At 44.7% G+C, this 27,703-nt stretch overlaps 1 protein-coding gene across 3 annotated transcripts in view; it reads right to left on the bottom strand.

The window, feature by feature from the left end:
• Positions 1 to 27,703, bottom strand: part of LOC109904544 (kinesin-like protein KIF26A) — a 100,945-nt gene that overhangs the window by 9,739 nt on the left and 63,503 nt on the right. For 2 of the 3 annotated variants that reach the window (XM_031788148.1, XM_031788149.1), the window contains exons 4-10: positions 9,388 to 9,580; positions 6,339 to 6,548; positions 5,852 to 5,945; positions 5,116 to 5,378; positions 4,053 to 4,236; positions 2,740 to 2,899; positions 510 to 672 (exon numbers count right to left, since the gene is read on the bottom strand). In XM_031788148.1, coding sequence (XP_031644008.1) covers positions 510 to 672; positions 2,740 to 2,899; positions 4,053 to 4,236; positions 5,116 to 5,378; positions 5,852 to 5,945; positions 6,339 to 6,548; positions 9,388 to 9,580 — 1,267 coding nt within the window. Of the gene's footprint in view, positions 1 to 509; positions 673 to 2,739; positions 2,900 to 4,052; positions 4,237 to 5,115; positions 5,379 to 5,851; positions 5,946 to 6,338; positions 6,549 to 9,387; positions 9,581 to 15,421; positions 16,053 to 27,703 lie in introns of those variants that run through there. The other variant, XM_031788151.1, reaches the window with a different exon arrangement.

The raw sequence follows: 27,703 nt of genomic DNA on the forward strand, positions 1-27,703 counted from the left end.
AAAATGGCCAGTCAATACATTTAAAGGTTAAAAGTGCACATCAATAGGCACACTGAAATTTATGTCAATAATATGAATTGGTGTGCGTGGAATGCATTATAATCACGCCTGAGACCAATGCAAAATAAATATATGCTGTCGTTCCACCTAATTATCTGGAGTAATTATTTCCCTAATCCTTAGGCAGCCCTATTGATTACATGATTATGTGTTGAGAAGCCAAGAAAAACTAGCTCTGAATTATGGCACTTAATAACCTTGCATTAACAGAGGTCCCGATTCATTTCATGCCATGAAATGGTGAACAATGCAACTTCTGTTAATAACACCACTGTAATACACTCTTGAGATCACTAAAAACATATATAACTGTGAGAATCTATGCCTTTCCCTCATCAAAACAGTAAGTGCTGTGTTCATCGAAATATGTTCAAATAGAGAATACCCATGCGGCTATACCACTGTTTACGGCCTATGATACTGAAAGCTCTTCGAGTCGAGACACAGACCTTGGACTTCTTCTTCCTCATGCGGTGGATGCGTGAGGCCAGCTGGATGGTGGTGAGGGAGTCAGCGTAGTTAGCAGAGGAGTCAGAGATGTGGGCGATCATGGTGGTTCTGCAGTTAATGTTCCCCAGCGACTCTCTCAGCAGCATCGTCAGTTTGCTGTCCCTAGAGATGATACGTTCACACACACCATCATTATCATTGCTGCTCATGAAACGGCAGGATCTTTCAGTGCCTTATATCCCTGTCTGTGCTAATGACTAGCAAACAAACGTTAGTGTTGGTTGACATTCAACCAGTGTCCTTAACACGTAATATTAGTCTGCCAGAGACTCATTTCATATTCTTCAACTGTTATTTTCGGTTCTAACCTCTTAGTATATTTCCTTTACACTACAGGCTCTATTTTCGGCTGGTGGTAAAGAGGCACAATGTCAAATGCACGTTAGTTTGCAATTTTGTCATGTAAAAACTGGTGCACTGGCATTTTCCAGTCCTAACGCCAGGTTTGGTAATTTACCTGTCTAACATCAGCTCACCTCCACTGTGGTGGGATGGCTGGCAATATGAGGCGTGTCCTTAAAAATACTTGCAAAAAGGACAATTTCATGCAGTGCTAAATGGGAAGTTTTAAGACTCTTAACGGTAAACACATCTGATAATGGCATGGATTTTGAGAGCAGAAGCGCAGCCTATCCAGTAGTACCCATAGTAGAGACATGTGCATTTTGTGAATCTTCTATTTAGAAACAAACTATTGGTTTCCCCCCAAAAAACGCATGGACGCATGACTTTCAACCTTTGTCTCTCCCGAGCCCGTACGGAAGTTGTAGCTATGAGTTGTAGCTACTAACAATTGGATACCACGAAATTAGGGAGAAAAGGGGTAAAAATGTAAAAAAATATATTTTAAAAAAGCAGATGGATTGTTTTTTGTTTAATTTGATTAATAACCAAACTTTTCACAAATATTACCCGTCCATGGGTTTATGATGATAACGTAGGCTACATGGCTGGAATTTCGTCGGCTATTTTGTCTGCTATTTCTGGAGAAGTGCAAATATGATCTGTAAGATGGTTCCACAATGTTTATAAAACATTACATTTACGAGCAGTATAATGGTGAATTGATATTCCCCCTTTCCCTTTACATTGGATCTTTATCCAGCTTCTGTGAAAAGTTTGAATGTGCGTAAAAACCCTCCATGGTCTAAGTTACGTTGTTATATGCCCACAGGGAGCAACTATGGTGCTGTAACTGTATTTAGACAGCCTATTTAAAACAATATATTGTTTGGTTTTGATTAGAATTTGATAACAATTAGGCAATACACTGTCTTTTAGTCCTTATCAATAGCCTTGTGAATTTAATCTAGCTTATTTACTACATTTGGCATGTCCAGACTGCAATTTACAGTAGGCCTAGCCCCTATATCAGTGTGAATACTATAGCATATGTTTAACAATGTATTTCCATATTGAAGCAATGCAACTAGAACATGTTCAACATATTTAGCAAATGTGAGGCAGGCTACTTAACAAACTAGACTATAACGGACTAACATTCCAATTGGAGTTGACAATGCAATATATAAGACCGTAAATACACAACTTGAAGCAACCACATATTTAGCTATGAAGCATGTTCTGATTGGCCAGTGAGGGGCCAAACCTTGACACACCCTTAACTGGTTTTCAGCAAAACCCACCGCCAGCAAATGTGCCTATAATTGTGGTGGTGAAAATAGCAAAAATATTTCTGACACACCCACGAACCTATAGTGCCACCGGCAGCACTTAGATTTACCATTGCGCTAGGTTTGGTAAAATAGAGCCCTCAGTATGCATTGCATTTCCCAAATTAAATGTTCTATCTATTGACCTCATTTCTGATTCCATAGTGTAGCAAAATCCAGGCTGTATCACAACCGGCCGTGATTGGGAGTCCCATAAGCCGAGCATAATTGGCCCAGCGTCGTTCGAGTTTGGCCGGTGTCGGCAGTCATTGTAAATAAGAATTTGTTCTTAACTGACTTGCCTAGTTAAATAAAGGTTAAATTAAATGATACATATCTTTAAATCTATAGCAAGCTAAATAAACACAGCCTTGATAGTGAAGGTAAATGTACATGAATAAACTTGTCTCAAACATTTTGATTACGTACTCGACTTCATACTTGACACTGGTTTTACATAATCAAGGTATAAAAAGTACAGTACTAGTTCCCCTACCTGTAAGGTACATGCTTGGCTCCATTGGCTAAAGCCATGATAACATTGCCCAGCGCGGTGAGAGACAGACACAGGCCTCCCCCTCCGTCTCTGCTCTTACTTAGCACCTTCTCACAGCTCCCCAGGTCTATAAGGTGCAGCCTGCTCCGTCCGCCCGACACTGTAGATGACACAGGAGGAAGAGCCAGGTGAGGTTATATCCCAGCACAGACACATTCAGACACTCCCTCTGAAGGAAGACAGGGTTCCCACGTGCTGCTGCGCCATTTAGGCAGGAGTGGCACAGCCCAAACCAGACCAGACATGGCAGTCTGATTTATTCACAAGTAAGCCTTTCGGTCTGAAGTGATTCAAATCTGGGCTGAGATTGTCTCAGTTTAACAGACAGGTAATAAGTTTCCCAAAATTAAAGGATCTTGTTGTCACATGGATACAAAAACTAGTTTGGGGGGCTGTGCTATAAAATAACAAATGAATACAGTAATTCAGTGTAGACGGAACATGAGCAGAATTTCTCCAAATGTTATTCAGCAGCGAGGCAGCACATTGTAATGTAATGTAGGTCACTGATATGTTATTTCACATGATTGGGAGAAAATTACAGAGTTTCAGACTAGGCGGCGAACCATTAAACTCTTGTCAGCAATACTTAGAAATGGAGTGCTTGAAATAAAGGTCAAATTAAATGTAAAAAATCTGCGCGCACTCTCCCTCCGCTTAGCACAACACATGGATGCAAGCAAGCCACTTTTTTTTATATAGAGGCTAGTGCGCACCCATCCATAAACACTACAAATGAGAGGCTTCAGGTTTTTTATCCATTCAGAGTTATTCAGACTTTATCCACCATCTAGCCCAGTGTGGTGCTGTCTCCTATGGCTATGATGGTTACCTCTGGGAACACAGACACTTGAAGAACTATCATCAGCACCAGAACTGATGAGGGAAATTACATCTGCTACTTAACACTATCATTAAGGCATAATAAAGTCATCATCATTAAACTACTGTAGGTCATTATTTTTACTCGATTAAGTCCATAATCAGCAAGTGAAATATTTTTTCTGTTCATGTGCAGCAATATGGTTCAGTGCATTTATCTCTTGCGGAAGAATCGAAAAGGTCAGAGCACTTGTTGAATCGAGTGAAATTATTAATAGAATAGCAGAATGATGAATGAAAATCTAAAACTATCACAGTCAAAGACACTAGGACACACAGAGTGACACTAGAGTTCAGAGAGAGCCTCACTTCATGTAGTACTGATAGATGCCGTATAGTAGTAATAGTGTTGTAGTAGTAGTTGTACTCACTGCCTCCCTTGCCGCTCTTCTCCATGCGGTACTGGTAGATGTGCAGTGTGAACAGCATATGAGAGTTGCGTCTCTCCTCTTCATCTGTGTCTGGCCTGCTGGTGCTGCGTGCTGCGATGGCTGCGTCCAGGAAGAAGGCTGCCTTCTCTGCCGTGGGGGCGCGGAGCTCGCTCTGGTTCTGGAGCTGAGGGGGGAGGAGGGAGAGAGGGTAAGAGGGGGGTAAAAAAGATCAGGGGTAGAGAGAAGGAAAGAGCATGGAGTTGGAGAGTGAGGGAAAAGGGAACAGAGGAAGGAGAGAGGAAAAAGGAGAGAGTGAGAGAGGGGAGACAGTTAATTGGACCCAAGCACACATTTCTTGCCCATTAGATTGGGTCTCCGAGGCAATTATAGGGAAACAGATATGCACACAGAGGGAGGAGGATTAGGGGAGGTAATGGAGGAGCAGGGGGCAGGGGCACTTTCCTCCACACGGATGGTGGTGGTGGATGGGTGTGGAGAGGGGGGCATCTAGTAGGGAGGCCACATCACGTGGTTACTAAGAGGAGGAGGAGCTGTGAGTATCTTCACAGGACTTCAGGCAGCCTTTGAAGTCACAGTCCACACAGAACCCCAAAAAACAACATCAGACGGCAACACCTGTCAGTGCCTTCAATCCCCCATCCCCCCAACTAGTCCCACTGTGCTGCAGAGGACCAGAGCTAACACAGAGGTAATAGATGCTGATGGATGCTGACAGGAGAGTCAATAAAAAGGTATGGAAAAGACGTCGATATTGTGGATGTCTTTGGTGAAAATATAGAGCAGGGATTATTGAGATGGGTAAGGCAGGGCAATATGGACTCAGAGTACACAGAGGAAAGACCTGGGAGATGAAAGAACTGACAATACAAAGGCCTAAATCTTTGGGGCAGACAGAGGTAGATGGCAGTGAGAATCAGATCAATACACAGACACTAATATATACCAGACAGAGAGAGAGAGACGGCGAGGGAGAGAAATGGAGAGGGAGAACAAAGAAAGGCAAGAAAACTGGCACATGTCTAGATGCCTTTTTCCCCCTCACTTGAGTGCCACAGATGGGGTCCTCACGCAGGTAGACCCCTGGGGACTGTCCATCCTGCAGGCTTCCTATGGACACCTCAGACAGGAGGTCCTTCAGAGCCTCGTCCTTCCCACAGATCTCCACAGCAGACACGCGGACAGAGAAACGCGTGCCCGTCTTTTCCTTGCGCTCATTGATGAGCTTGAAGAGCCAGGAGATGGCGCAGGGCACAATGCCCAGGCTCTGGGTGGAGCCGTCTTTGCCAATCATGGTGAACGTCTTGCCTGGAGACGGAGGAGAGGGTGAGAGGAAAGGCGGATGGAGACAGTAATATACAAGTAATACAGCCTGCTGCTCATGTCTCTCATAAAACTGTGAAGACTTGTAATATGCTGTCTGGATTAGGTACAGTTGATTGGGAATCTACTGTGTCTATAAGAACTTGTGAAGGGGGTGATTCAAGGAACAATCACTGTAGGATGAGCACAGTGGAGAACAAAAGGGAAAATGAAGCTCGTTTTAAGAAATGACAGCCCCTCAGACTGGGAGAAGAATCCAGGTCAATGACAGTGGGTAAAATTAAAGACACCCCTCACCACCGTCTCTCACTAGCCCTTGCTCATCCAAACTCTATATTGTCTTCTCCTCAGCTCACTCCCGTGCACCACTAAACAATTTGTGAATGTGAACATCGAACCAGGCTGTGAAAAATAGTGTTTTTCTTTGCCTGATGAGGGGAGTAGAGGGGCTTACTTACCGAGCCTGACGTGGCCGAAGCAGAAGATGCAGCCGTCCGCACCATTCACCACGGACTGGATGACCTCAGACACCGTCCCTGAGCACACCTCCGCCTGACGGAGACAGAGAGGGAGAAACATAGAGAGTGTGTGAGAGAGAGCGATAGGGGGATTAGAGGGCAGAACAGAGTTGCCTGGCTGTTACTCAATCACCGTCAAGTAAACATGTCCTCAGTGTCTGGCCCTTCCACTTTGATCTTAATTTGGCCATGGTTCTACTAGACTGTAAGGTCTGGACTGGGAGAGGAGAGGTTAGATATAACTGGACTATGAAAGGAGAGCTTAGATATAAGTGGACTGAATTCAATTCATTCCCCAGACTTAAAAGCCCCAGCTGTTGAGGCCCATACTGGGAAGAATGCTCCCGACCCAAGAAAGGCATTTTTTCACTAAGTCCCTGGACTGCACCCAGCCAGCATACACAGTCTGCAACTGCTTGGTCCTTACTTGAGAGGCATCTTGGGTAAACACTGCGTCGAAAGCGAAGATCTTTGGGATGGCCACGGTGGCTCTCCTGTGCCCTGAATTGGTGCGGTCGTTGACTGAGGGGTCGTAAAGGGTCAACTGCTTCTTCCTGGGGTCCACCTTCAGGAAGGACATGGACTCTGACGAATCAGGAGCCTCCAGGGAGGGGCAGATACGCATCATCACTTTCACCTGCAACACAAGGAGAGGAGCGGGAAAGCGAGAGAACATAGATGTAAGTAAATATGGCAAATGTGTTAGCACACACATTAAAAACAGATATAACAGGCAGATAACATGGCACATGCAGTACACACAGCAACAGGAGACATGGGAGGAATTTGTAATGGAGAGAGAACAGAGTCAACACAAAGCCTAATGGTGTCAGTGTACGGTTGAGATTGTAAATCATAACAGTAATGACTGTGACTCTGAGCCGACCACCATGCTGAGGGATTATCCAACTAGCAGGCTGCTCTCTGGACCAAGAGCAACTCTGTAGCATTGGAACATATGGCCTCTCTCTCTCTCTGATCTGTTTGTATTGAGTCTAAACTTAGAGTCCATAGATTCTGTGTCGCTTCAGTTGTCACGATACACCATGATCCTAGCAGGATGGTATGTCACTGGTCGTGTTTAAGGTGTTGATTTAGCACACCTCTACTGTGACATCTCTCATCTAGTCTAATGTTGGAACTATGTTATGGCCATGACAAGTGGAGCTATTCTGCCAGCTGTGTCTGTTGGCACTTCCTGAACTGGAGAGAGCAGGTTTCATCTGCATGCACACCACGTTATAGGTGAAGCTGTGTGTGTGTGGTGTATGCGTGTGTTTTAATCTATGTCAGTCTCCCTGACTAACCCCCTCAAACAAATTCACACTTTTTTATTCTGTGACAACTGCAATACCATTTATAAAGAACATGTAGGAGCGGATGATTCCTTTGATAAGAGAAACATCCTCACTCTGTCAACATTTTATTGTGAAAACTCAACCTTGACTATCTTGTAGTATGACAGACAGGAGACATAAACATCTCTGTTGTCAGGCAGAGGAATGGATAATGGTGCTTCTCCTCGCTCTGAAAAATCCCTGAAAGCTCAGTGCGTTTTGGGTTTAGCATAATGGTAGTCAATCCACTGAACCAGTGTATTGGCACACTCCCCCACTCCTTCATGGTTACAAACAGCTTGAGATTTAACAACCATACATTGATAAGGAGTTCAATCTGGGACAATAAAAATAACTAAAACCTCTGTCGCAAAAAAACCAAAATGACTATGATGCCTGTGAGAGGCTCTGTGGTATGAAGCAGCTGATTATAATTCTAACTGTTCCCCCACCTCCCCTTTCTGCAAAGGCACCTACACCTAAGACTGGTCCTTTCATCCTCTGTGTGTCTCTCCTATGTCATTCGCAGCACGCCCACACAAAAGGCCTATTGTTCCCATGGCTTGTTTATAAATATTGCCACAGATCCTGGCTCCGGCACTAAGGAACAATGTGTGGTGGCGATTCCATTCGGCCACAGAGGGAATTCCTCTCCAGTGTTCCGGCAGCCAAGTGCAAACTCTCTTTGTGCTCCGTGGGGGGCTGTTATCGTGACTGACGTGTACATATGTTGAGCAAATTACATTTGCTATGACATTTAAACCGGGCTTCCATATATGACTGCTGAGCCAACCGGGTGAGGGAGCGATAGCTGCTATGTTTACATTGGCAGAGATGTGATACCAGGGCCGGCGAGGATCGGCTGGAGCCGCTGCATTTTAACACCTCGGGCCTCTCTGCTAATGGCCCTGTTCCCCTATCTTTTGATCCCACCAAGAAATCCATTAGCTGGGATTTCCCCCCAGCCATCCCTCTACATGTCCAAACCCTCCACAAAACACATTGAATGGCTGTAGTCTGGGTCAGCATTGACATCAACTCTTCATGGATGGATATGCGTGTCTTGAATAAATGCATAAGAAAACATCACAGCACCCATTCCCCTCATTGTTTCAGTCATTTCTTCCGAAATGCACACTGTAGATTAGGTGTAAAGGAGCTGGGATGAATTGTCTACCGCAGACAAAAGAATGTTGGCAACTCAACTCGTGTTGGCTGCGGTTCCTCAAACAAGCATTGTTTCACAGCAGTGAACTCTTGGTAGTCTGAACCAGGTGACTGCAAACTTCAAAAATGTCTGAGACACAATGACAGGTTGAGTATCCCGTAACAGTGTGCTTAATGAAGAGGAAACCTGGGGTTATAGACTCAGAACAATGCTGTAAACAAGCTGATGTCCCTTATCAAAACAAGCCTATGGGCTGTCACAGATGTCTAGCTCAGTAAATCAGGTGTAGGGAGAGGAAGCTTCTGAATAACGCCTGTCTTTTATGAAGTGAGATTTACAATATGGGACAAAATCTCAATGGTGTGGAAATTTGGCAGAGTAAAGCAGCGACTTCCCAACCAGGTGGGATCTAATCTTGTTAGGGGACTTCTTCTACTCTATAAATACAGAATCTCAGTCCAGCAAACAATACCCAATAAACCAGAGAGGAAAGATGTGTTTATACAGCACTGACGCTAATGACAGACCAATCACCGACATCCTGCTCGATTTCATCATCAGGTTTATGGAACGCAGCTAGCAGAAATCCACTGGAATAATGTTTGCAAACTTTCAGCTTCAAGTGAATTTAATTGGATTTTTGTATTTTCTTTCCCTCACAAACTGCAGTCAATTTAGAGGGAGGAATGTGGCCCTAACAAACTGAGTGAATTCATGACATTCCAGCAGGCTTATCTGCCTGCATCTGTATGGACTGGACCAGACGACTGGCTGCCTATAGACTAATGTGTCGCCACTGTGCATTCTCTCATTTAAAATGTCAATCACTTATACATACTGTATATGCGTGTATGTGGGTGTGTGTGTGTGTGTGTGTGTGTGTGTGTGTGTGTGTGTGTGTGTGTGTGTGTATGTACAAACGTGCATGTGTCTGTGTGTATGTGTCTGTGTGTGTGCCTGTTGCTCCTTACCTTTCCCATCCCGGGGTTCTCCTTGACCTTTGAGATGGCGTGAAGCAGGCATGGTGGGGCGGGGGGCGGTGAGAGGTGCAGGGTGCCACTGAAGTTGGTGGGGTAGATGGAGGGCTGCTGGGCTCCGGAATGCAGCAGGGAGGGAGACTGGTGCTTCTTCCGCTTGGACGAGAGGTTCAGCTTCTGAGCTGCCCTGGGAGGAGCAAACACAAGAGTTTAGCCTAACTTCAAAAACATACAATTTAGCCAGCCATCTGTAATATGCTGGGCAGGAAGGAAGAAACTTCATAGGAGCCACCAGGCATCTCTTTCTTCCATAGTCGACTGGGAAAGCGCGCTCCCGACCCTCCTACACTCCCTATGCTACCTCCCTTTCAACTCCCCACTTCCTACCTGGGGCCAAGGCTTTGTAAAACGCTTCAGTTCTTCACTTCAAAACAGCAACATAGAATTCTCAAACGCTTTAATTTCAGCACTCCAATTGCTCATGCACTGCTAAAGACACAATGAAGCCCAATTCTGCAGCAGGGGTTTGCAGGTGTCTACATAAGAAAAGCAGCCATTGAGACCTGTGTTGTCAGTGGGCCAGCAGATGCTTGTCATGGTGCTAATGTACACTAAATTAATAAATGTATCTTCGTCAAACACGACACACCTGTCAGGAACATGACAGGTAAGGATGGCTGTGTCGCAGTTGTGCCGTACAGGTAAGGCTGTTGCAGTGATTGCAGTGCCACGGTAATCTCCTTCTATGCACTCTGGACATGCGTTTGTAGTACCCAACTTGCCGGTAATGGTCTGGTATTCAGTACTCTATTGTCCCTCTAACCACTCTGACGTCAATGCAAATGCAATCTAGAATCACATCAAACACTTATCATCAAAACAGCACTATGTTTTTAAAACTCACCATTAGGCAACATTTTGTTACCTCACTGTGATCAGTTTGAAGAAAGAAGTTCAACAACAGGTTGATTCAAAGCCAAACACAACAAAATGGACTATGTTTTGTAAGGTGATTATTAACTCAAATCATTTAAGATGTTGCATGTAGAACACCCATAAGCATATTAGAACTTATGCATATGCTTCTATGAGTCCGACCCCCCCCCACACACACCCGAATTAAAATAATGATTGTGTAATAGCCTACAGCATATTATGCGCGGCAGAAAAACATATACAAAAATATCTAAGGTGTCTTTGGAACATAATTGGTCTAGCCTATACTCCAAAATTAAACTAATTCTAGTAATCACCTTTGAGTGTGGACTGTATTATTATGCATATTGGATGGACTGGTTACCTTATGCTACACTCCTAACTTTCTATCCATGAGTCTGGGAGAGAACGTATAGGCCTAGGCGATGCTGTTTGTTCATTGATGTGCAGGGTGGCTTACAGAGTTAGCCTTCAGTTACAGCAAATTTTATATTTGATTTTGAATAGCCTAGTAATAGGCAATTTCTTATATTTTCATAATTAATTGGCTGATATTACCTTTAACTACAGAATATCTCACCACCGTGCGTTTCCTTGGCACAGAGTTTGTGCAGAATATCACCTGTCGCGCAGCGAGGCTGCATTCTCCTCAAACAATGGTTGATGTGTGAAATGAAATAAGTGTTCTTATTAACCCAGACATGTCTATATCCTGTGTGGTTGCCACTAAAACGACGACGATCCCAGCTGTTACAATATTTATTTCTCAGCAACACCGCTATAAAACCGGATTAGCCTACCCGGGATGATTTAAGAACGAACTGAGGAAAAGCAGCCTCCATTCGCTATTTGAGTGCATATATAGTGGGGAGAACAAGTATTTGATACACTGCCGATTTTGCAGGTTTTCCTATTTACAAAGCATGTAGAGGTCTGTCATTTTTATCATAGGTACACTTCAACTGTGAGAGATGGAATCTAAAACAAAAATCCAGAAAATCACATTGTATAATTTTTAAGTAATTCATTAGCTTTGCACGGCCATTGAATAGGAGTGGTTACAACGCTGAACTGCAGTCAGGTCAAGACCCTGGTACAGAAGAAGATGGCGCTGAAGAACATGGCAGACGTTTTACATTCTCCCAACCAATTGTGCTCTAACCTGTACACTGAGTCGGTACCGGTGCCCCCTGTATATAGCCTCGTTATTTTTATTCTTATTGTGTTCCTTTTATTATTACTTTTTATTTTAGTCTACTTCGTAAATATTTTCTTAACTCTTCTTGAACTGCACTGATGGTTAAGGGCTTGTAAGGAAGCATTTCACGGTAATGTCTACACTTGTTGTATTCGGCGCATGTGAGAAATAAAATTTTGGTGAGAATGACGAGCACGCATATGAGCGTCCCTGAGACGGGTTCTGACCGTTTGTGCAGAAATTCTTCGATTGTGCAAACCTACAGTTTCATCAACTGTTCGAGTCTCTGGTCTCAAACGATCCCGCAGGTGAGAAGCCAGATGTGGAGGTCCTGGGTTGGCGTGGTTACATGTAGTCTGCAGTTGTATTGGATGTTCTGCCACATTCTCTAAAATGACGTTGGAGGCAGCTTATGTTAGATAAATGAACATTCAATTATCTGGCAACAGGACATTCCTGCAGTCAGCATGCCAACTGTACACTCCCTCAAATCTTGAGACATCTGTGGCATTGTGCTGTGAGACCAAACTGCACATTTTAGACATGTTCCCAGCACAAGGTACACCTGTGTAATGATCATGCTGTTTAATCAGCTTCTTGATATGCCACACCTGTCAGGTGGATGGATTATCTTTCAAAAGGAGAAACGCTCACTTACAGGGATGTAAACACATTTGTGAACAAAATGAGAGAAACAAGCTTTTTGTGGGATATTTTTTTACAGCTCATGAAACATGGGACCAACACATTTGACATATTATTAAAGACAAGATTAAATTGAGAACAGTCTGTTGGGTAAAATATGATCCTTTGATGAGAGAACAGCGTGTGCAGCCTGAGGCATGGAATAGAGCTAAAGCTTTTTCGGGACTTTTTGGAATAGTCAATAGCCTACAGTCACACCATGCAACCCATGTATGTTTTGATTTCTAAGACATTCTACGGTTTGTATTATTCACAACAAAATTTGCCAAATAACTCAATCTAGTGTATTATTGCTTTTACGCTCAACATAGCCACTTCATATGCACACTCGCTCAGGAATAGGAAAAATATCCTTTCTATTTTATTCAGTTCAATTATATTATTTTTAGTATAGAATCATATAATATAAAATAATGGCATGTGACTTATAAACGTATCTTGTCTGCTAAATGAACTAGCCTACAGCATGGCGCATAGACAGATAACATACAATAGACTGATTCACATTCTGTTCTTCTGAAATACATTTTCTTCATATCATGTTTCTTTAGATCTGCCTAAAATAAATTAGGGATTTATTGTGATGGTGTATATTAAATGGATTTGACTTTTTAAAGCGTAAATGTTCCAAAGGCACGCATCAGCGGCTTGTATGCATGAGGCCTGGAGTTGTTAAACATGTTTATGTTAATGAACGCTCATTTACCATGAGACCGGCAGATATTTGCATGACAATAACCGACTGACAAAATGACCACCACAGCCCTACTTACAGGCAATGGAAAAGTGATTGTGACAAGAAACGTTTCATATTTCATATGTTACTCTGGTATAAAGATTGTTGGGGGCTCCTGATCATGTCCCATAGAATCAATGACTGATTCCAGAATCTCCCATTCACTGAGTCCCATGGTGGACAGATTTGGTGAGGAGAGTGAGAGAAATAGATCTCTCCTGGTACTGTGGACAAGTTAGACCCGAAGTCTCAATTAAGTGGTTGTCTTTAAGCATTTCCGCTGTTCTGGCGTTTAGCAGGGCTCTCAGGGTAAGATCTAGCTCTGTGAGGAGACTAATTAAAATCCACTGTCATCCTTCTCGCTCTCTCGGAGGCAGAGAGTGAGCACTGGAGAAGAATAGATTGGCCAGCTGAGTGAGACACACGCATTCCTTTCAGTCTTAACTCTTGCTGCTCGCAAGACAGTGCCAATATCTGACAGCAACTCTACCAGCTCTGTAACAGTCAGCCACACTTATAACAGCCAGTGATATGGCACCACTGTGTTTCAGTTACCACCAAACTTCATCTTTAAAGTCAAGGTCACAGTAAAGGAATACGCACAGGAAATTCAATGCATTGAATGCTTTTCAGTCACACAGTTAAGAATCAGAGAGATGCAAGAGACAAAGAAGCCGTTGTCAATAAGAGGGAGAGAGTGACAGAGAGAAATAAAGATGTATGAGTGATGAAAAGAGAAGAAATGTGAAGAGGGAGGGTTTACAGCTAACGAGAGAGAGACAGTTCATGTGTGTCTCTCTCAGTGAGGCTGTAGCCTGAGAGCCCAGCATCCTGAGCTCATTAGTCCTGTTCTGGGCTCCTTCGGACAGGGTGGGCTGCTGCCAAAATATACCCCTCTCTACCCCCTGGAGTGACAGCCACACCCCTCCCCAGTGCAGCACGCCCCATGCAGCGACAGCCCAAGAGCGCCATTCAGGGAACACACCGCTGGCTGATGGAATAATTATTGCATCCAAGAGGGTTACAGGAGGAGGCTCCCCCCAGGGACCAGCCTGTGTATGATAGTATGAGGAAGAGAGTGTGAGGGAGAAAATGAGATGGAATAGATGAATGCGAGATGGTAAAAAATAAAGAGAAACTCGGCACATACAGTGTGTGTGTGCCATTTGGTGTGTGTGTGTGTTTGTGTACATGTCAGTCTGCACATGTATGAAAAGGAGGCTGCATTACACATTCATTGTTCAACAGAAAGTCTCTCTCTCTCTCTCAGATGAGTCACATTGAGATGCGATTGTAGAGATGCAAGGAATCTGCCAACATGACAAAGACACACAGCAACAAACAGTAAAATACAATTAACATTCGGATAGGAGTCATAGGTTCCCTTTTTCCCCCTGTCCCTCTGGGAGCCCATACGGCATTGCAGGGTATGCCTGTAACCTTGAGGGTTAAAGCCAGTCACACAATGAGAAGAAAAGGCACGTGTGTCTGCTTGAAAGGCGAGAGAGTCAGGTTTGTATTCTGCTGTTCTGTCAGAGCCACTCAATGGGTGATAAGCAATAACAGTGAGCGCTCGCCTCTGTAACAACGCACACACACCCTAATGGGGAAATTAATTGCTTGTCACATGGCTTTCCCTCTCTCTCTATTTCCCCCTCACCTTCAATGGAACATGTGCAGGGAGGAGAGGCTCAGATTCCCTCACACACTACAGCTTGCCCACCTGTTCAACACACATCTCCATACTAATGAAGGCATTTCAGTACACACACCGTGGGTCTGAATGCATGCTCAAACACATTAACTGCATTTCAGTACACACACCTTGGGTCTGAATGCATGCTCAAACACATTAACTGCATTTCAGTACACACACCGTGGGTCTGAATGCATGCTCAAACACATTAACTGCATTTCTGTACACACACCGTGGGTCTGAATGCATGCTCAAACACATGAACTGCATTTCAGTACACACACCGTGGGTCTGAATGCATGCTCAAACACATGAACTGCATTTCAGTACACACACCGTGGGTCTGAATGCATGCTCAAACACATGAACTGCATTTCAGTACACACACCGTGGGTCTGAATGCATGCTCAAACACATGAACTGCATTTCAGTACACACACCGTGGGTCTGAATGCATGCTCAAACACATGAACTGCATTTCAGTACACACACCGTGGGTCTGAATGCATGCTCAAACACATTAACTGCACTTCAGCGCAACACAGAAGAGGGAAGAGAGATTCTGCAAGTTAGAGGATTATCAAGCAATACAGCACTAGTAGGAAGCAAACAACCAGCTTCAGTCTCTCTCAAATATTTTCTACAACATGCATGTCAAATTATGAAGGTTTAGTTAAAATACTACATTGTATTTGGGCACGATTGGACAATCTAATAAAAAGGCAGTAGATAAGACAGAGAGATAGAGAGTACTTACAGCTCTTTCCAATCCATTATCTAGTTAGTTGTCATAGCCAAAGAGCGCAAAAGTGTTCAAGCTCAACTTTAGGGTCCATGTCTCCATTTCCAAGGTTCTCCATTACTTTAGCATGAGAGAAGCAGAAAGAGGCGGGGCCGATCCCTTGCTGGGGCAAGGGGGTCCTTTTTACTCTGATCACAATTATCGAGTGTTCCACTTGATTTCACAACGGTTTGTAAGGAGCAAAGGGGACGGGGTAGGCACCAACGTCATCCTAGCTGACTAGGAGAGGGGGGGGGGTGGATAGTAAAGAGGTCCCAGTGAGGAGGTCCAGGGGGTCCAGACAGGTGTTCAGGTTGAAGCGAGAGGAGAAGGCAGAGAAGAAGAGATCAGAGGGGAGAAAAGCACCTCTCTGTACTCTGTACATATTCCAGTGAAACAAACACCTGTTCTCTGTCCACGTCTGTGTTCTGTGTCCACGCCTCTCCAAAGTTCAGTCTCAGTTCAGAGATCCAATACCTCCAATAGAAGCAGATTCTCCAGCACTTTGGCAAAATGCTCTTACTCCTATCTCTCTCTAATTCACTCTCTCATTATCTGTCCTCTTCTCTTTCAGCCTCTCCTTTTCTGTCCTCTTCTCTTTTAGCCTCTCTTTTTCTGCACTTCTCTTTCAGCCTCTCCTTTTCTGCCCTCTTCTTTCAGCCTCTCCTTTTCTGTCCTCTTCTCTTTCAGCCTCTCCTTTTCTGCCCTCTTCTTTCAGCCTCTCCTTTTCTGCCCTCTTCTCTTTCAGCCTCTCCTTTTCTGCCCTCTTCTCTTTCAGCCTCTCCTTTTCTGCCCTCTTCTCTTTCAGCCTCTCCTTTTCTGCCCTCTTCTCTTTCAGCCTCTCCTTTTCTGCCCTCTTCTCTTTCAGCCTCTCCTTTTCTGCCCTCTTCTCTTTCAGCCTCTCCCTTTTTACCTTCTCCTTTTTCTTCCCTTTCACTTCTCTCCTCGCTCTTCATCCAACTGGTTTGTGTTTATTTCTTCCCTCTGTTACTCCCTCCCATCCATGCTGTTACATCTCTGCTGTGTGCCTGTAGCAGGGAGTCCTGGTGGCTGTGTCCTTCCCTGTGCCCCGTGCCTCTGGTTGTGGGGATAAGGGGGCGGCAGCAGTCAGAGACATCCAGGAGGGGGAGAGAGAACCAGTGTGGAGCCTGAGCTAGGGGGGCTTCAGGGGAATGGGGAGAATTCCTGCTCCCGTTCCGGCTCTCAATCCTGCTCCTGCTGCCGGAGAAATGCTGGCAGCTGTCCTGCCGTGTCTCTCTCTCCTTTCCTCTCTTTCTCTCGCTCTCTCTCCTGCGCCCTCTCGCTCTCTCTTCTCAGCCCAGCCCCTTTTCCCTCCGACAGCCATACGAGGTGTCAGCACTCTACTGCTGGCTGCTCGCGGTGTTATCGGCAAGTGCTCTCGCTCTCTTTCTCCACACACTGACACGAGCGTGTGCGTACACACACACACACACACACACACACACACACACACACACACACACACACACACACACACACCATGAATACTTCATGCATAAATGAACGCTCTCTACTTTTGCCTATCCAAGGCTTCAAACAGATTTGGTAAGTATGCCTACAGCACATGCATGTGTGTGCCTGTCTGTCTGTCTGTCTGTCTGTGTGTTTTTGTTTTACTATCCTTGTGGGTACCAGAAGTCCTCACAAGGATATTAAAACAAGGACAATTCAGACACAAGGAAAAATGCTATTTTAGACTTAGGGGTTAGGTTTAGGGTTAGGGTTACAATTACGGTTAGGCTTACAATTAAAGTTGGGGTCAGGGGTTACAGTTAGGTTTAGATGTTTGGGTTAGGTATAGTTTTAGGGTTAGGGTTTTGGGGTTACGGTTAGGCTTAAGTTTAGGGTTATGGTTAGGTTAGGTTAGGTTAAGGGTTAAGGTTAGATTTAGGGAAAATAGGATTTTGGATGGAAATCAATTATTTGGTCCACACAAGGGTAGCAATACAAAACTGTGTGTGTGTGTGTGTGTGCGTGTGTATGTGTTTCTTTGTCTTTAGCTGAGAATGTAATTAGTTAGATGAATGAGATAATGTCATTAATTATAAGGAGTGACACATAGATAAGAAGCGAGATACTTAAGTGTGTGAAGACGGATAGACCATTGAATCAGATGCTGGCTGAGCGATGCTTTGACTCAATGGAAAGAGGGAGGGGAGAAGGACAGACAATGAACAGATGAGAGGCAGATTTATGCTGGGCAGACAGAGACAGAGAGGACACTCAATCTGGTCAAGGGGAAAAGGGGGAAAGCAGTGTGTATGAATGGGCGAAGCTAGTATGACAGTGGCCTGTATTTCCATGACTGCCAATTTACCAGAAGGTAAAAGCTCTCCTCTGGTCTTGTTTGAAAGTCAGTCTGATTTCCACACCATTAGGGTGAAAAGAGTGGCTCTGCAATTCAGCAGACAAATACAGTCACTACAGAGCTTTCCCACTGACACATTGCCCCATCTGAGCTCCAATGGATTCTGGTTTCTGGATTCTGGAGGCACAAAACAAGCTACACGGTCCCCCATAATGCAAACTAAAATCAGTATAGAGTGACTTAGTTCACATATGATACCTTGGATGTTTTTGAAGGGCAGTGATATGGAAAACCCCACCGACCCCTGGCCGCCTCCTACCTACAGATCCACTGACCCCCTTCAGAACAAGACTGACAGCGATCAAAACTAATGTGGGCATTGGTCATCGTGACAACTTTGGTGAGGGGAGAGGCGTGGACATAGAACAGGTGTTTGTTTCACTGGAATATGTGAAATGTCAACCACTTGAAGAATTGGGGAATCCCTACTGTTGACCAATCACCGACAAAAGGGTGTAGACTTCGTCTACCGACTTCGGCTTGCCTCGAGAAATATTGTTGTGCGCACGAACAGCCGAAAAGCCCTTGCCGAAGACCAAAACGTTGTCATAATATATGCATGCGGACTCCTTTAAACCCATTGGGATCAGGCTCGGCGTGGTTTCATGTGTCCATCAAAACAGGGTAACTATAGGGTGTCACCATTGGGCCAAACTCTCCATACAGCCTCTCAACGTCACCCTCTGTACAGACCCTTTGGACAGATAACGACTATAATATATAGAAATGAGCCAAGGTAAGATAAATGCAAGAACAGCACTGGCAGCACAAATAAAGGCTCTGCTAGGCTTTTGTTAATGATAGAATGGATATCTACATTTGGGGCTGGCCTGCAGCAGAGGGGGAGGGGGGGGGGTCTGCTGCTTTCAAAGCTTCACAGTTTGGCCTGTTGTCAATAATCTCTCTGAATCCCTTTTCAGGCTTTGTCAAATTAGCAAGAGAAATTCCACTGGCCTGGAGAGTCATTAGTTGGCGCACCCATTAGCTTGTTTGTGCAAATGTGTCTCTGTTCCTCAGCCCAGCTCCAAGGCTCTTTAGGTAGCAGGACCTTTTCCAGGCTAATTACCATGTTGGCTCCATTTACTATCCCTGACATTTTCTTTCTCCAGTTTCCCCTCTTTTCTCACCAGACAAGATAACGGTGCTCTGGCCATTCATGCACGGATCAGATCACTGGGGCTGATATCAGACTGCATTAACCCCTCCAGTGTGGGTCTGCCTTCTCTGGTGATTAGCAGCAACCAAGCTCCTGTCTGTCTGAATGGAGATAGAAGCTCTGGGCTCCAGCCAGACCGTACATGTAAAACACACTGATAACAACCACATCACAATGAACCCACCTCAATGCAGTAGCAGACCTGCTGGAGTCTGTCTCTCCTGCTCTCAACGGGTAAGACTAGAGGTTAATAGTTATAGGTTTGTAATGGATTAAAGGAATGGCCAAAACAGTGTCTTATATGTAGCAAACAAAGAAGTGCCACATCAGCATATGTGTTCAGTATTGATTGATCTCTAGGTTTCTACCTAGGTTCCTGCCTTTCTATGGAGTTATTCCTAACCACTGTGCTTCTACGTCTGCATTGCTTGCTGTTCTGTATCAGCACTTTGTGACATCTGGTGATTTAAAAAGGGCTTTATAAATACATTGGATTTGATTTCATGCATGTGTTTGTCAATCAGCAAAGGTGTGTTTTGATTAAAGGAACCATCAATAGGATTTCTCCCTGGAGCTCAGATCTGGTGTATACATCATCCTATTGATGGGCTGACCTTGACATGGACTCCCATGGTGCCATAAGTGTGAGAGAAACATACTATATATGCATGTTGTTTGAAGTCCTATGTACGGTGACTCAACTGTAGGGGAGAATCAGAGGGTTTGTTGGACTGCTGTTTTATATCACCACATTTGGGCACCAAAACAAGGCCAATCGTCCACCTCTACAGAACACTGGCAGTGTTGAGGACATCAACAGCACCTCGCCAAAAATTATGTTGGAGTAAACAACATCTGCATCTCTGCAGTGGCCTGGATTGGCCGGAGAATCAGGTCACGTACAGACTGACCGACCGACAGACAGACAGACAGACCATTGCTAAGCCTCTCTCTGATTAAGCCGAGATGACATCAGGACAGGCTTGGGCAGGGGACTGGACATAGAGATGATAAATAATAATACGAATAATACATGGGACTTAGTGTATAGCACTTTCATGGACACAAAGTGGTTTTACAATTATAGAAATGAAAAAGAAAACAACAAAACAGTCTGTCACACCATGATCTGTTTCACCTGTCTTTGTGCTCGTCTCCACCCCCTCCAGGTGTCGCCCATCTTCCCCATTATCCCCAGTGTATTTTTACCGGTGTTCTCTGCTGGTCTGTTGCCAGTACATTTTGTTTGTCAAGCCAACCAGCGTTTTTCCCCTTGCTCCGGTCTGTTTCTAGTTTTCCTGGTTTTGACCATTCTGCCTGCCCTGACCCTGAGCCTGCCTGCCATTCTGTACCTTGTCACACCACACTGGATTATTGAACTCTGCCTGCCCTGACCCTGAGACTGCCTGCGGTTCTGTACCTTTTGGACTCTGATCTGGATTACTGACCTCTGCCTGGCCTTGACCTGTTGTTTTGCCTGCCCCCTGTTCTAGTAATAAACTTGTATTACTTCGACATTGTCTGCATCTGGGTCTTCCCTGAAACGTGATTGAGACAAAACATCAGACTAAACAAAACATGACTAAAGAGAGGGGTGAGCTCAAAGAAGGGAAAGAGTGTGATGCATTAGTCTATGGGAGGAGAGGGTTGGGATTTGGATAGGAACCTGCGTACGGTGCTGCTCAGTATGGTGAAGAGAGTCTTTCGGGGGGGGGGGGGTATTTAGGTGTGGCTTTAGGAGGGACTAAAAGATAGTGATGGTCTCCGAGTCAAGAATGGCTAGAGGGAGGGAGTTTCAGAGGAGCAACCCTGGGGAAGGCCCTGTCGCCGAAGCTCCTGAGGTTCGACCTGGGAATGACAAGGTGGCCTGCTGTCGTGGAACGATGTGTGTGTGTGGGTTGGTGGGGGAGACGAAAGTCTGAGAGATAAGGAGGGGCAAGGTGGTGAAGGGCTTTGTAGGTCAGAAGGAGGATCCTGTAATCAATGCGTTGGGAGAGAGGGAGCCAGTGGAGTTCATGGAGGACAGGGGCGATGTGCTGATTGGACTTAGTATGGGTGAGGAGTCGGGCTGCAGAGTTTTGAACCATTTGGAGCTCATGGAGGGAGCTTGAGTTGATGCTGGAGACTAGTGAGTTGCAGTAGTCAAGACAGAAGGAGATGTATGATGTAATAGTGTAGCCCTGGCCTGGCAGCAGGAAGGCACGCGCACCAGATCAAAATTTACTATCAGGGCCACTGGGTAGATCATTAAGAACAGGGAAAAAACACTCACACACAAAGCTTTTCACCACAGGGAATTGAGGTAGCTAGCTATATCTCAGTGGACCAGACCCATCTAAGTTCCCATGAATCCCCGGTTCCACTGAGGGACAGTTTCTCCTGATGTATGTTGGGTGATGTACAGTGGGGTAAAAAAGTATTTAGTCAGCCATCAATTGTGCAAGTTCTCCCACTTAAAAAGATGAGAGAGGCCTGTAATTTTCATCATAGGTACACTTCAACTATGACAGACAAAATAAGAAAAATAAATCAAGAAAATCACATTGTAGGATTTTTTATGAATTTATTTGCAAATTATGGTGGAAAATAAGTATTTGGTCAATAACAAAAGTTTCTCAATACTTTGTTATATACCCTTTGTTGGCAATGACAGAGGTCAAACTTTTCTGTAAGTCTTCACAAGGTTCACACACTGTTGCTGGTATTTTGGCCCCTTCCTCCATGCAGATCTCCTCTAGAGCAGTGATGTTTTGGGGCTGTTGCTGGGCAACATTGACTTTCAACTCCATCCAAAGATTTTCTATGGGGTTGAGAACTAGAGACTGGCTAGGCCACTCCAGGACCTTGAAATGCTTCTTACGAAGCCACTCCTTCGTTGCCCGGGCGGTGTGTAGGAGGTTTTCACTCAAAATCTCACGATACATGGCCCCATTCATTCTTTCCTTTACACGGATCAGTCGTCCTGGTCCCTTTGCAGAAAAACAGCCCCAAAGTATGTTGTTTCCACCCCCATGCTTCACAGTAGGTATGGTGTTCTTTGGATGCAACTCAGCATCCTTTGTCCTCCAAACACGACGAGTTGAGTTTTTACCAAAAAGTTATATTTTGGTTTCATATGACATTCTCCCAATCTTCTTCTGGATCATCCAAATGCTCTCTAGCAAACTTCAGATAGGCCTGGACATGTTCTGGCTTAAGCAGGGGGACACGTCTGGCACTGCAGGATTTGAGTCCCTGGCGGCGTAGTGTGTTACGGATGGTAGGCTTTGTTACTTTGGTCCCAGCTCTATGCAGGTCATTCACCAGGTCCCCCCGTGTGGTTCTGGGATTTTTGCTCACCGTTCTTGTGATCATTTTGACCCCACGGGGTGAGATCTTGCGTGGAGCCCCAGATCGAGGGAGATTATCAGTGGTCTTGTATGTCTTCCATTTCCTAATAATTGCTCCCACAGTTGATTTCTTCAAACCAAGCTGCTTACCTATTGCAGATTCAGTCTTCCCAACCTGGTGCAGGTCTACAATTTTGTTTCTGGTGTCCTTTGACAGCTCTTTGGTCTTGGCCATAGTGGAGTTTGGAGTGTGACTGTTTGAGGTTGTGGACAGGTGTCTTTTATACTGATAACAAGTTCAAACGGGTGCCATTAATACAGGTAACGAGTGGAGGACAGAGGAGCCTCTTAAAGAAGTTACAGGTCTGTGAGAGCCAGAAATCTTGCTTGTTTGTACGTGACCAAATACTTATTTTCCACCATAATTTGCAAATTAATTAATAAAAAATCCTACAATGTGATTTTCTGGATTTGTTTTCTCATTTTGTCTGTCATAGTTGAAGTGTACCTATGATGAAAATTACAGGCCTCTCTCATCTTTTTAAGTGGGAGAACTTGCACAATTGGTGGCTGACTAAATACTTTTTTGCCCCACTGTATATATACATGCATTAGCCCCAACACTGACTACATGTGGAGTGTATAGAGTGGAGGTCATTCAGAGTGGGCTCTTAAATAACCTGTGGCGATGTGGGAAATGGCTGCTTATACAGTGTGGAGGGTCTAGTGTTACCTGGGCCCCATGGGGGAGGAGGGGAGGAGAGTGTGCTCTGCATGTCCACTTCTCAAACTGGAGCTGTGGAATGACAAGGCTGACGTGTGTCGTCGCCGTCCTACTAGCCGCTACCGATCCCTTTTTCGTTTGTCTGTTGGTTTTGTCTTATTAGTTTCACCTGTGTTTATTTTGGTTTAATTAGCTTCCCTATATGTATTAGTTTGACCCGCCCTTGTTTTGTGCAGGATTGTCTTAATGTTATGTGTGTGCATGTTAGGTAGTGGTGTATTTTCTTTTCTTTACTTGGCACCCTGTGGTTTTGGGGTTGTCTTGTATAGTGTCCTGTGTCCTGTATATTGTTGGGCTTATTATTTTGGTGTGCAAGAGTAAAGCACTTCAACTCAGTTACTCTCTCTCTTTGCGTCTGATTCCTGCACCCACCTAGTCCCGCGTGACAACGTGTGATATCAGTGTGTCGCCCATGGTTTAGTCTGGCTGTGAGCTCTGCCTCCTCTTTAGCTGGGATGTTAGGGGGCAGTATTTTCATTTTTGGGAAAAAGAACGTTCCCGTTTTAAGCGGGATATTTTGTCAGGAAAAGATGCTAGAATATGCATATAATTGACAGCTTTGGATAGAAAACACTCTAAAGTATAACAGAACTGATGTTGCAGGCGAAAGCCTGAGAAAAATCCAATCCGGAAGTGCCCCAGGTTTTGAAAGTGCTGTGTTCCAATGACTCCCTATATGGCTGTGAATGTACCATCAACGAGCTTACGCTTTCTACGTATTCCCCAAGGTGTCTACAGCATTGTGAAGTAGTTTTACGCATTTCTGTTGAAGAATAGCCGTATGGGGGCACATTGTGTAAGTGGTCACATGGTGGCTCCGAGAGAGAGTCTCACGTAAAGTGCAGAGGTAGCCATTTCTCCAATCGGTCCTAGAGAAAAAGGAATTGTCCCGACGGATATATTATCGAATAGATATTAGAAAAACACCTTGAGGATGGATTCTAAACAATGTTTGCCATGTTTCTGTCGATATAATGTTGCTAATTTTGAATATTGTTCGGTGTTGTGGTGATCTCAATTTCCGGGCGATTTCTCAGCCAAACATGAAGAACAAACGGAGCTATTTCGCCTACAAAAATAATATTTTGGGGAAAAATGAACTTTGGCCATCTACCTGGGAGTCTCGTGAGTGAAAACATCCGTAGTTCATCAAAGGTAAACAATTTAATTTGATTGCTTTTCTGATTTCCGTGACAAGTTTGGCTGCTGCTAGCAAGGCATAATGGCATTTTCATGAATAGGAAGATTTTCTAGGAAGATTTATGTCCGTTGCGTTATGCTAATTAGTGGCAGATGATGATAACGGTCCCGTTCACGGGCTGGGCGTCACTACAGGTTAATCTCAGTGAAATCCACCAGGATAAACGTTCCTCTGGTGTCTCACGACCTTTCTCTATTCTCTACATAACCTCATCTCACTAAATGCAACTCATGCCTAAAACCGCAACTCATCACAGAAAATGCAAAGAATTTGTTCAAAGAGCATTTATACCACAGACAATGGGGCCCTGAATATTTTTGCAATTTTGCTTGTTTTATAGCATTGGCAATAACTTCTAGTTTTTTCATCTCTGTTTTTCACCCTGTCCTTATTCGTTCCTGTCTTGCATCCATATTCAGGTTCCCTTCAACAAACCAACTCAAAGGGATGGCAACTCTAGTTCATTATCTACTTGGTCACTATAGAAGAGTGTGTCTCTCCAGTCATCTTTCTGCAGAACATTAAAATGGAGGAGAAAACAGGCTTATCTCACTGTCCGTCAAAATCTTATCAATCTTAAGCCTCTACCTCTTAACTGACTTCCGTCCTGCAGTCTTAATGGTGCTCTAAAGGGATGGTCCTTTCTGCTAGGTTCGTTTACACAGCATCCAGGAGGAAGTGGACAAATACCTCTAGGCTAGGATTTATTGAGTTTCTATAAAGCCTAACCAGAAATAGATAGATGAATCCCTGGCAGGCCAACCAGGCAGCTATGAATGCGATGTCCTGTAACCTGACCAATAACCTGCTTACATCGTTACAAACGCACTGGACTGAAGCTTTGGAGAAAAGCCTTTTGTTCCAACAGGATGTCCAACATGCTCTTTGTGTCGACACGCTGGCTGGCCTTGGACACAGAATACCAAATGGGGCATCATTTGTATGCTGACTGCCCAAGGCTGCGGGTATCTTTGCTGCACTAATCTCTGGTCAATTAGCCAAGCAGAATCCACACACATACAAAGACCTACAGTACAGGGTATATTCAGTCCTACACAGTCCTACAGTACAGGGTACATTCAGTCCTACACAGTCCACAGTCAGTCCTACAGTACAGGGTACATTCAGTCCTACACAGTCCACTAACTGTCCTACAGTAAAGGGTATAGCTGCGCTATAAAGACTGGACTGCTGTCACATCACAGCTCTTGGTTATTCTCTGCTAAAATGCAACGCAAAGCACAGAAACTGTGAAAATATGGTTGATCTATACAACATATAAAGAATATTTCTCTCCCTTTCGCTTGAGTAAAGCAAAAGAGGCACCACTCTGTGTAAAAACACCACAATCTCTCATGATCTCCTTAGCATTCATGTGAAACTCCATGTGGAATGATTAAGGCGATTGAGATAGAGAAAGAGAACAGACGACCCACAGAAAAATGGGGAGTAAGGGAGAGACAGTGGGAGAGAGAGACAGGGAGAAACAGAGTAAGGTAAAGATGGGGAGGAAGGGAAATGACATGGAGAGAAGAGAGCTGGAATAGGTGAGAGAGAAATAGACTAGAAAATAGACAGGGACCACAGGAGAGAGAAAGAATGTTTGAGGGGGAGAACGAATGAGAGAGAGGGAGGGAGGGAGGGAGACAAGGGTGTGTCTCGGCGGGAGGGGGATAGTGAGTGTGTGTGTGCGGTGGTCTGTACAGCCTGGTCCTCTCTAGGATCACTGAGTTGGCCTGGTGCCAGTGAGGGGCTGTCTGAGAGGAGGTAAATCATTTTCTGCCTGAGAAAGTAACACAGAAAAATTATCATTGGGGCTCCACCACAGTCAGCTTGGAATTGCTTTATTCCCAAAGTGCACCAAGACGGGAATCCCCTGTCGACCTAAAATACATGGAACAGTTGGAGTCTAAATGGAAAACATTCTAATTAAAATTGCAAAACTCCTGGTTCTGTGTTTTTTATTTAACTAGTCTAGTCAGTTAAGAACAAATTCTTATTTACAATGACGGCATACTTGTAAAGCCCCTCGGCCAAAACCTCCCATTACCCGGACGACGCTGGGCCAATTGTGCGTCACCCTATGGGACTCCCGATCACGGCCGGTTGTGATACCGCCTGGGTGCCTTAAACCAGTGCCGTAAACCGCTGCGCCACTTGGGAGGCCTGTGTTGCACTGGGCAGAGGTAGACTTTGGCAGTTGCTTGTATCCACTGAGGGGAAGTTTGTATTTTTAGGTCCTGGAGTCATTTTGTTGGATACCAGCTCAAGGAATCAAGGTTTATGCCAACAATGCCAATAGAATCAAACCCAATGAATGTAGTAGCATGAAACAGAATCTACAATGCCAAGGTTGACTCCTTAGCGATGAGGGAGGGAGTGTTGTTGGAGATGCAGCCAGGGACCTATAAGGGATGTGTGAGCAGATAAACCTCCCTGCCACAGCTTCCTGTGCCTTTGTGTTTCCCCCACTGCCCATAAAGAATTGTCCCCAGAAGTCAAGCCCAGAACTCCTACACCCTACAGCCCCCCTCCTTTCCCCAGCTTCCATCCCACTTTGCGCCCATCCAATTGAGAGGCCAAGCACCCCTCCAAGGAGGGTTTAGAGCGGCCACAGGAGGGATCGGAGGGGGGTAAAAGTCAATAATTCCATTTGCCTCCTTAATGGTATCCACAAACACGCTGTGCTAATGTGGCCTCTCCAAGCGTCTGCTTAAGCCCAGGTGGGGAAGCCCAAGTAGAGGACTTTAGCTCGGTAGCCTCCATTTGTCATTCTGAGATAGAGGGAACAATTTTTTGCCCCTGGAGGAGAGATCTACAAATCGTTGTCAAAATGTCTTCATACAGTAGGAAAATATATCTTCTGCAGATTGACCATAACTGACTTACTAGAGTCTTACACACCAGGAGAGGAGAGAAGTGTTGGAGGATAAGGAGAAAATACACCATGCTGACTTGGTGTAAACTGCTGACTTGGTGTAAATTGCTGACTTGGTGTAAATTGCTGACTTGGTGTAAACTGCTGACTTGGTGTAAACTGCTGACCTGGTGTAAACTGCTGACCTGGTGTAAACTGCTGACCTGGTGTAAACTGCTGACTTGGTGTAAACTACTGACCTGGTGTAAGCTGCTGACTTGGTGTAAACTGCTGACTTGGTGTAAACTGCTGACTTGGTGTAAACTGCTGACTTGGTGTAAACTGCTGACCTGGTGTAAACTGCTGACTTGGTGTAAACTGCTGACCTGGTGTAAGCTGCTGACCTGGTGTAAACTGCTGACCTGGTGTAAGCTGCTGACTTGGTGTAAACTGCTGACTTGGTGTAAACTGCTGACCTGGTGTAAGCTGCTGACTTGGTGTAAGCTGCTGACTTGGTGTAAACTGCTGACCTGGTGTAAACT

This window comes from Oncorhynchus kisutch, linkage group LG14 (assembly GCF_002021735.2).
Source record: "Oncorhynchus kisutch isolate 150728-3 linkage group LG14, Okis_V2, whole genome shotgun sequence".
In the NCBI taxonomy this organism is placed as follows: Eukaryota; Metazoa; Chordata; class Actinopteri; order Salmoniformes; family Salmonidae; genus Oncorhynchus; species Oncorhynchus kisutch.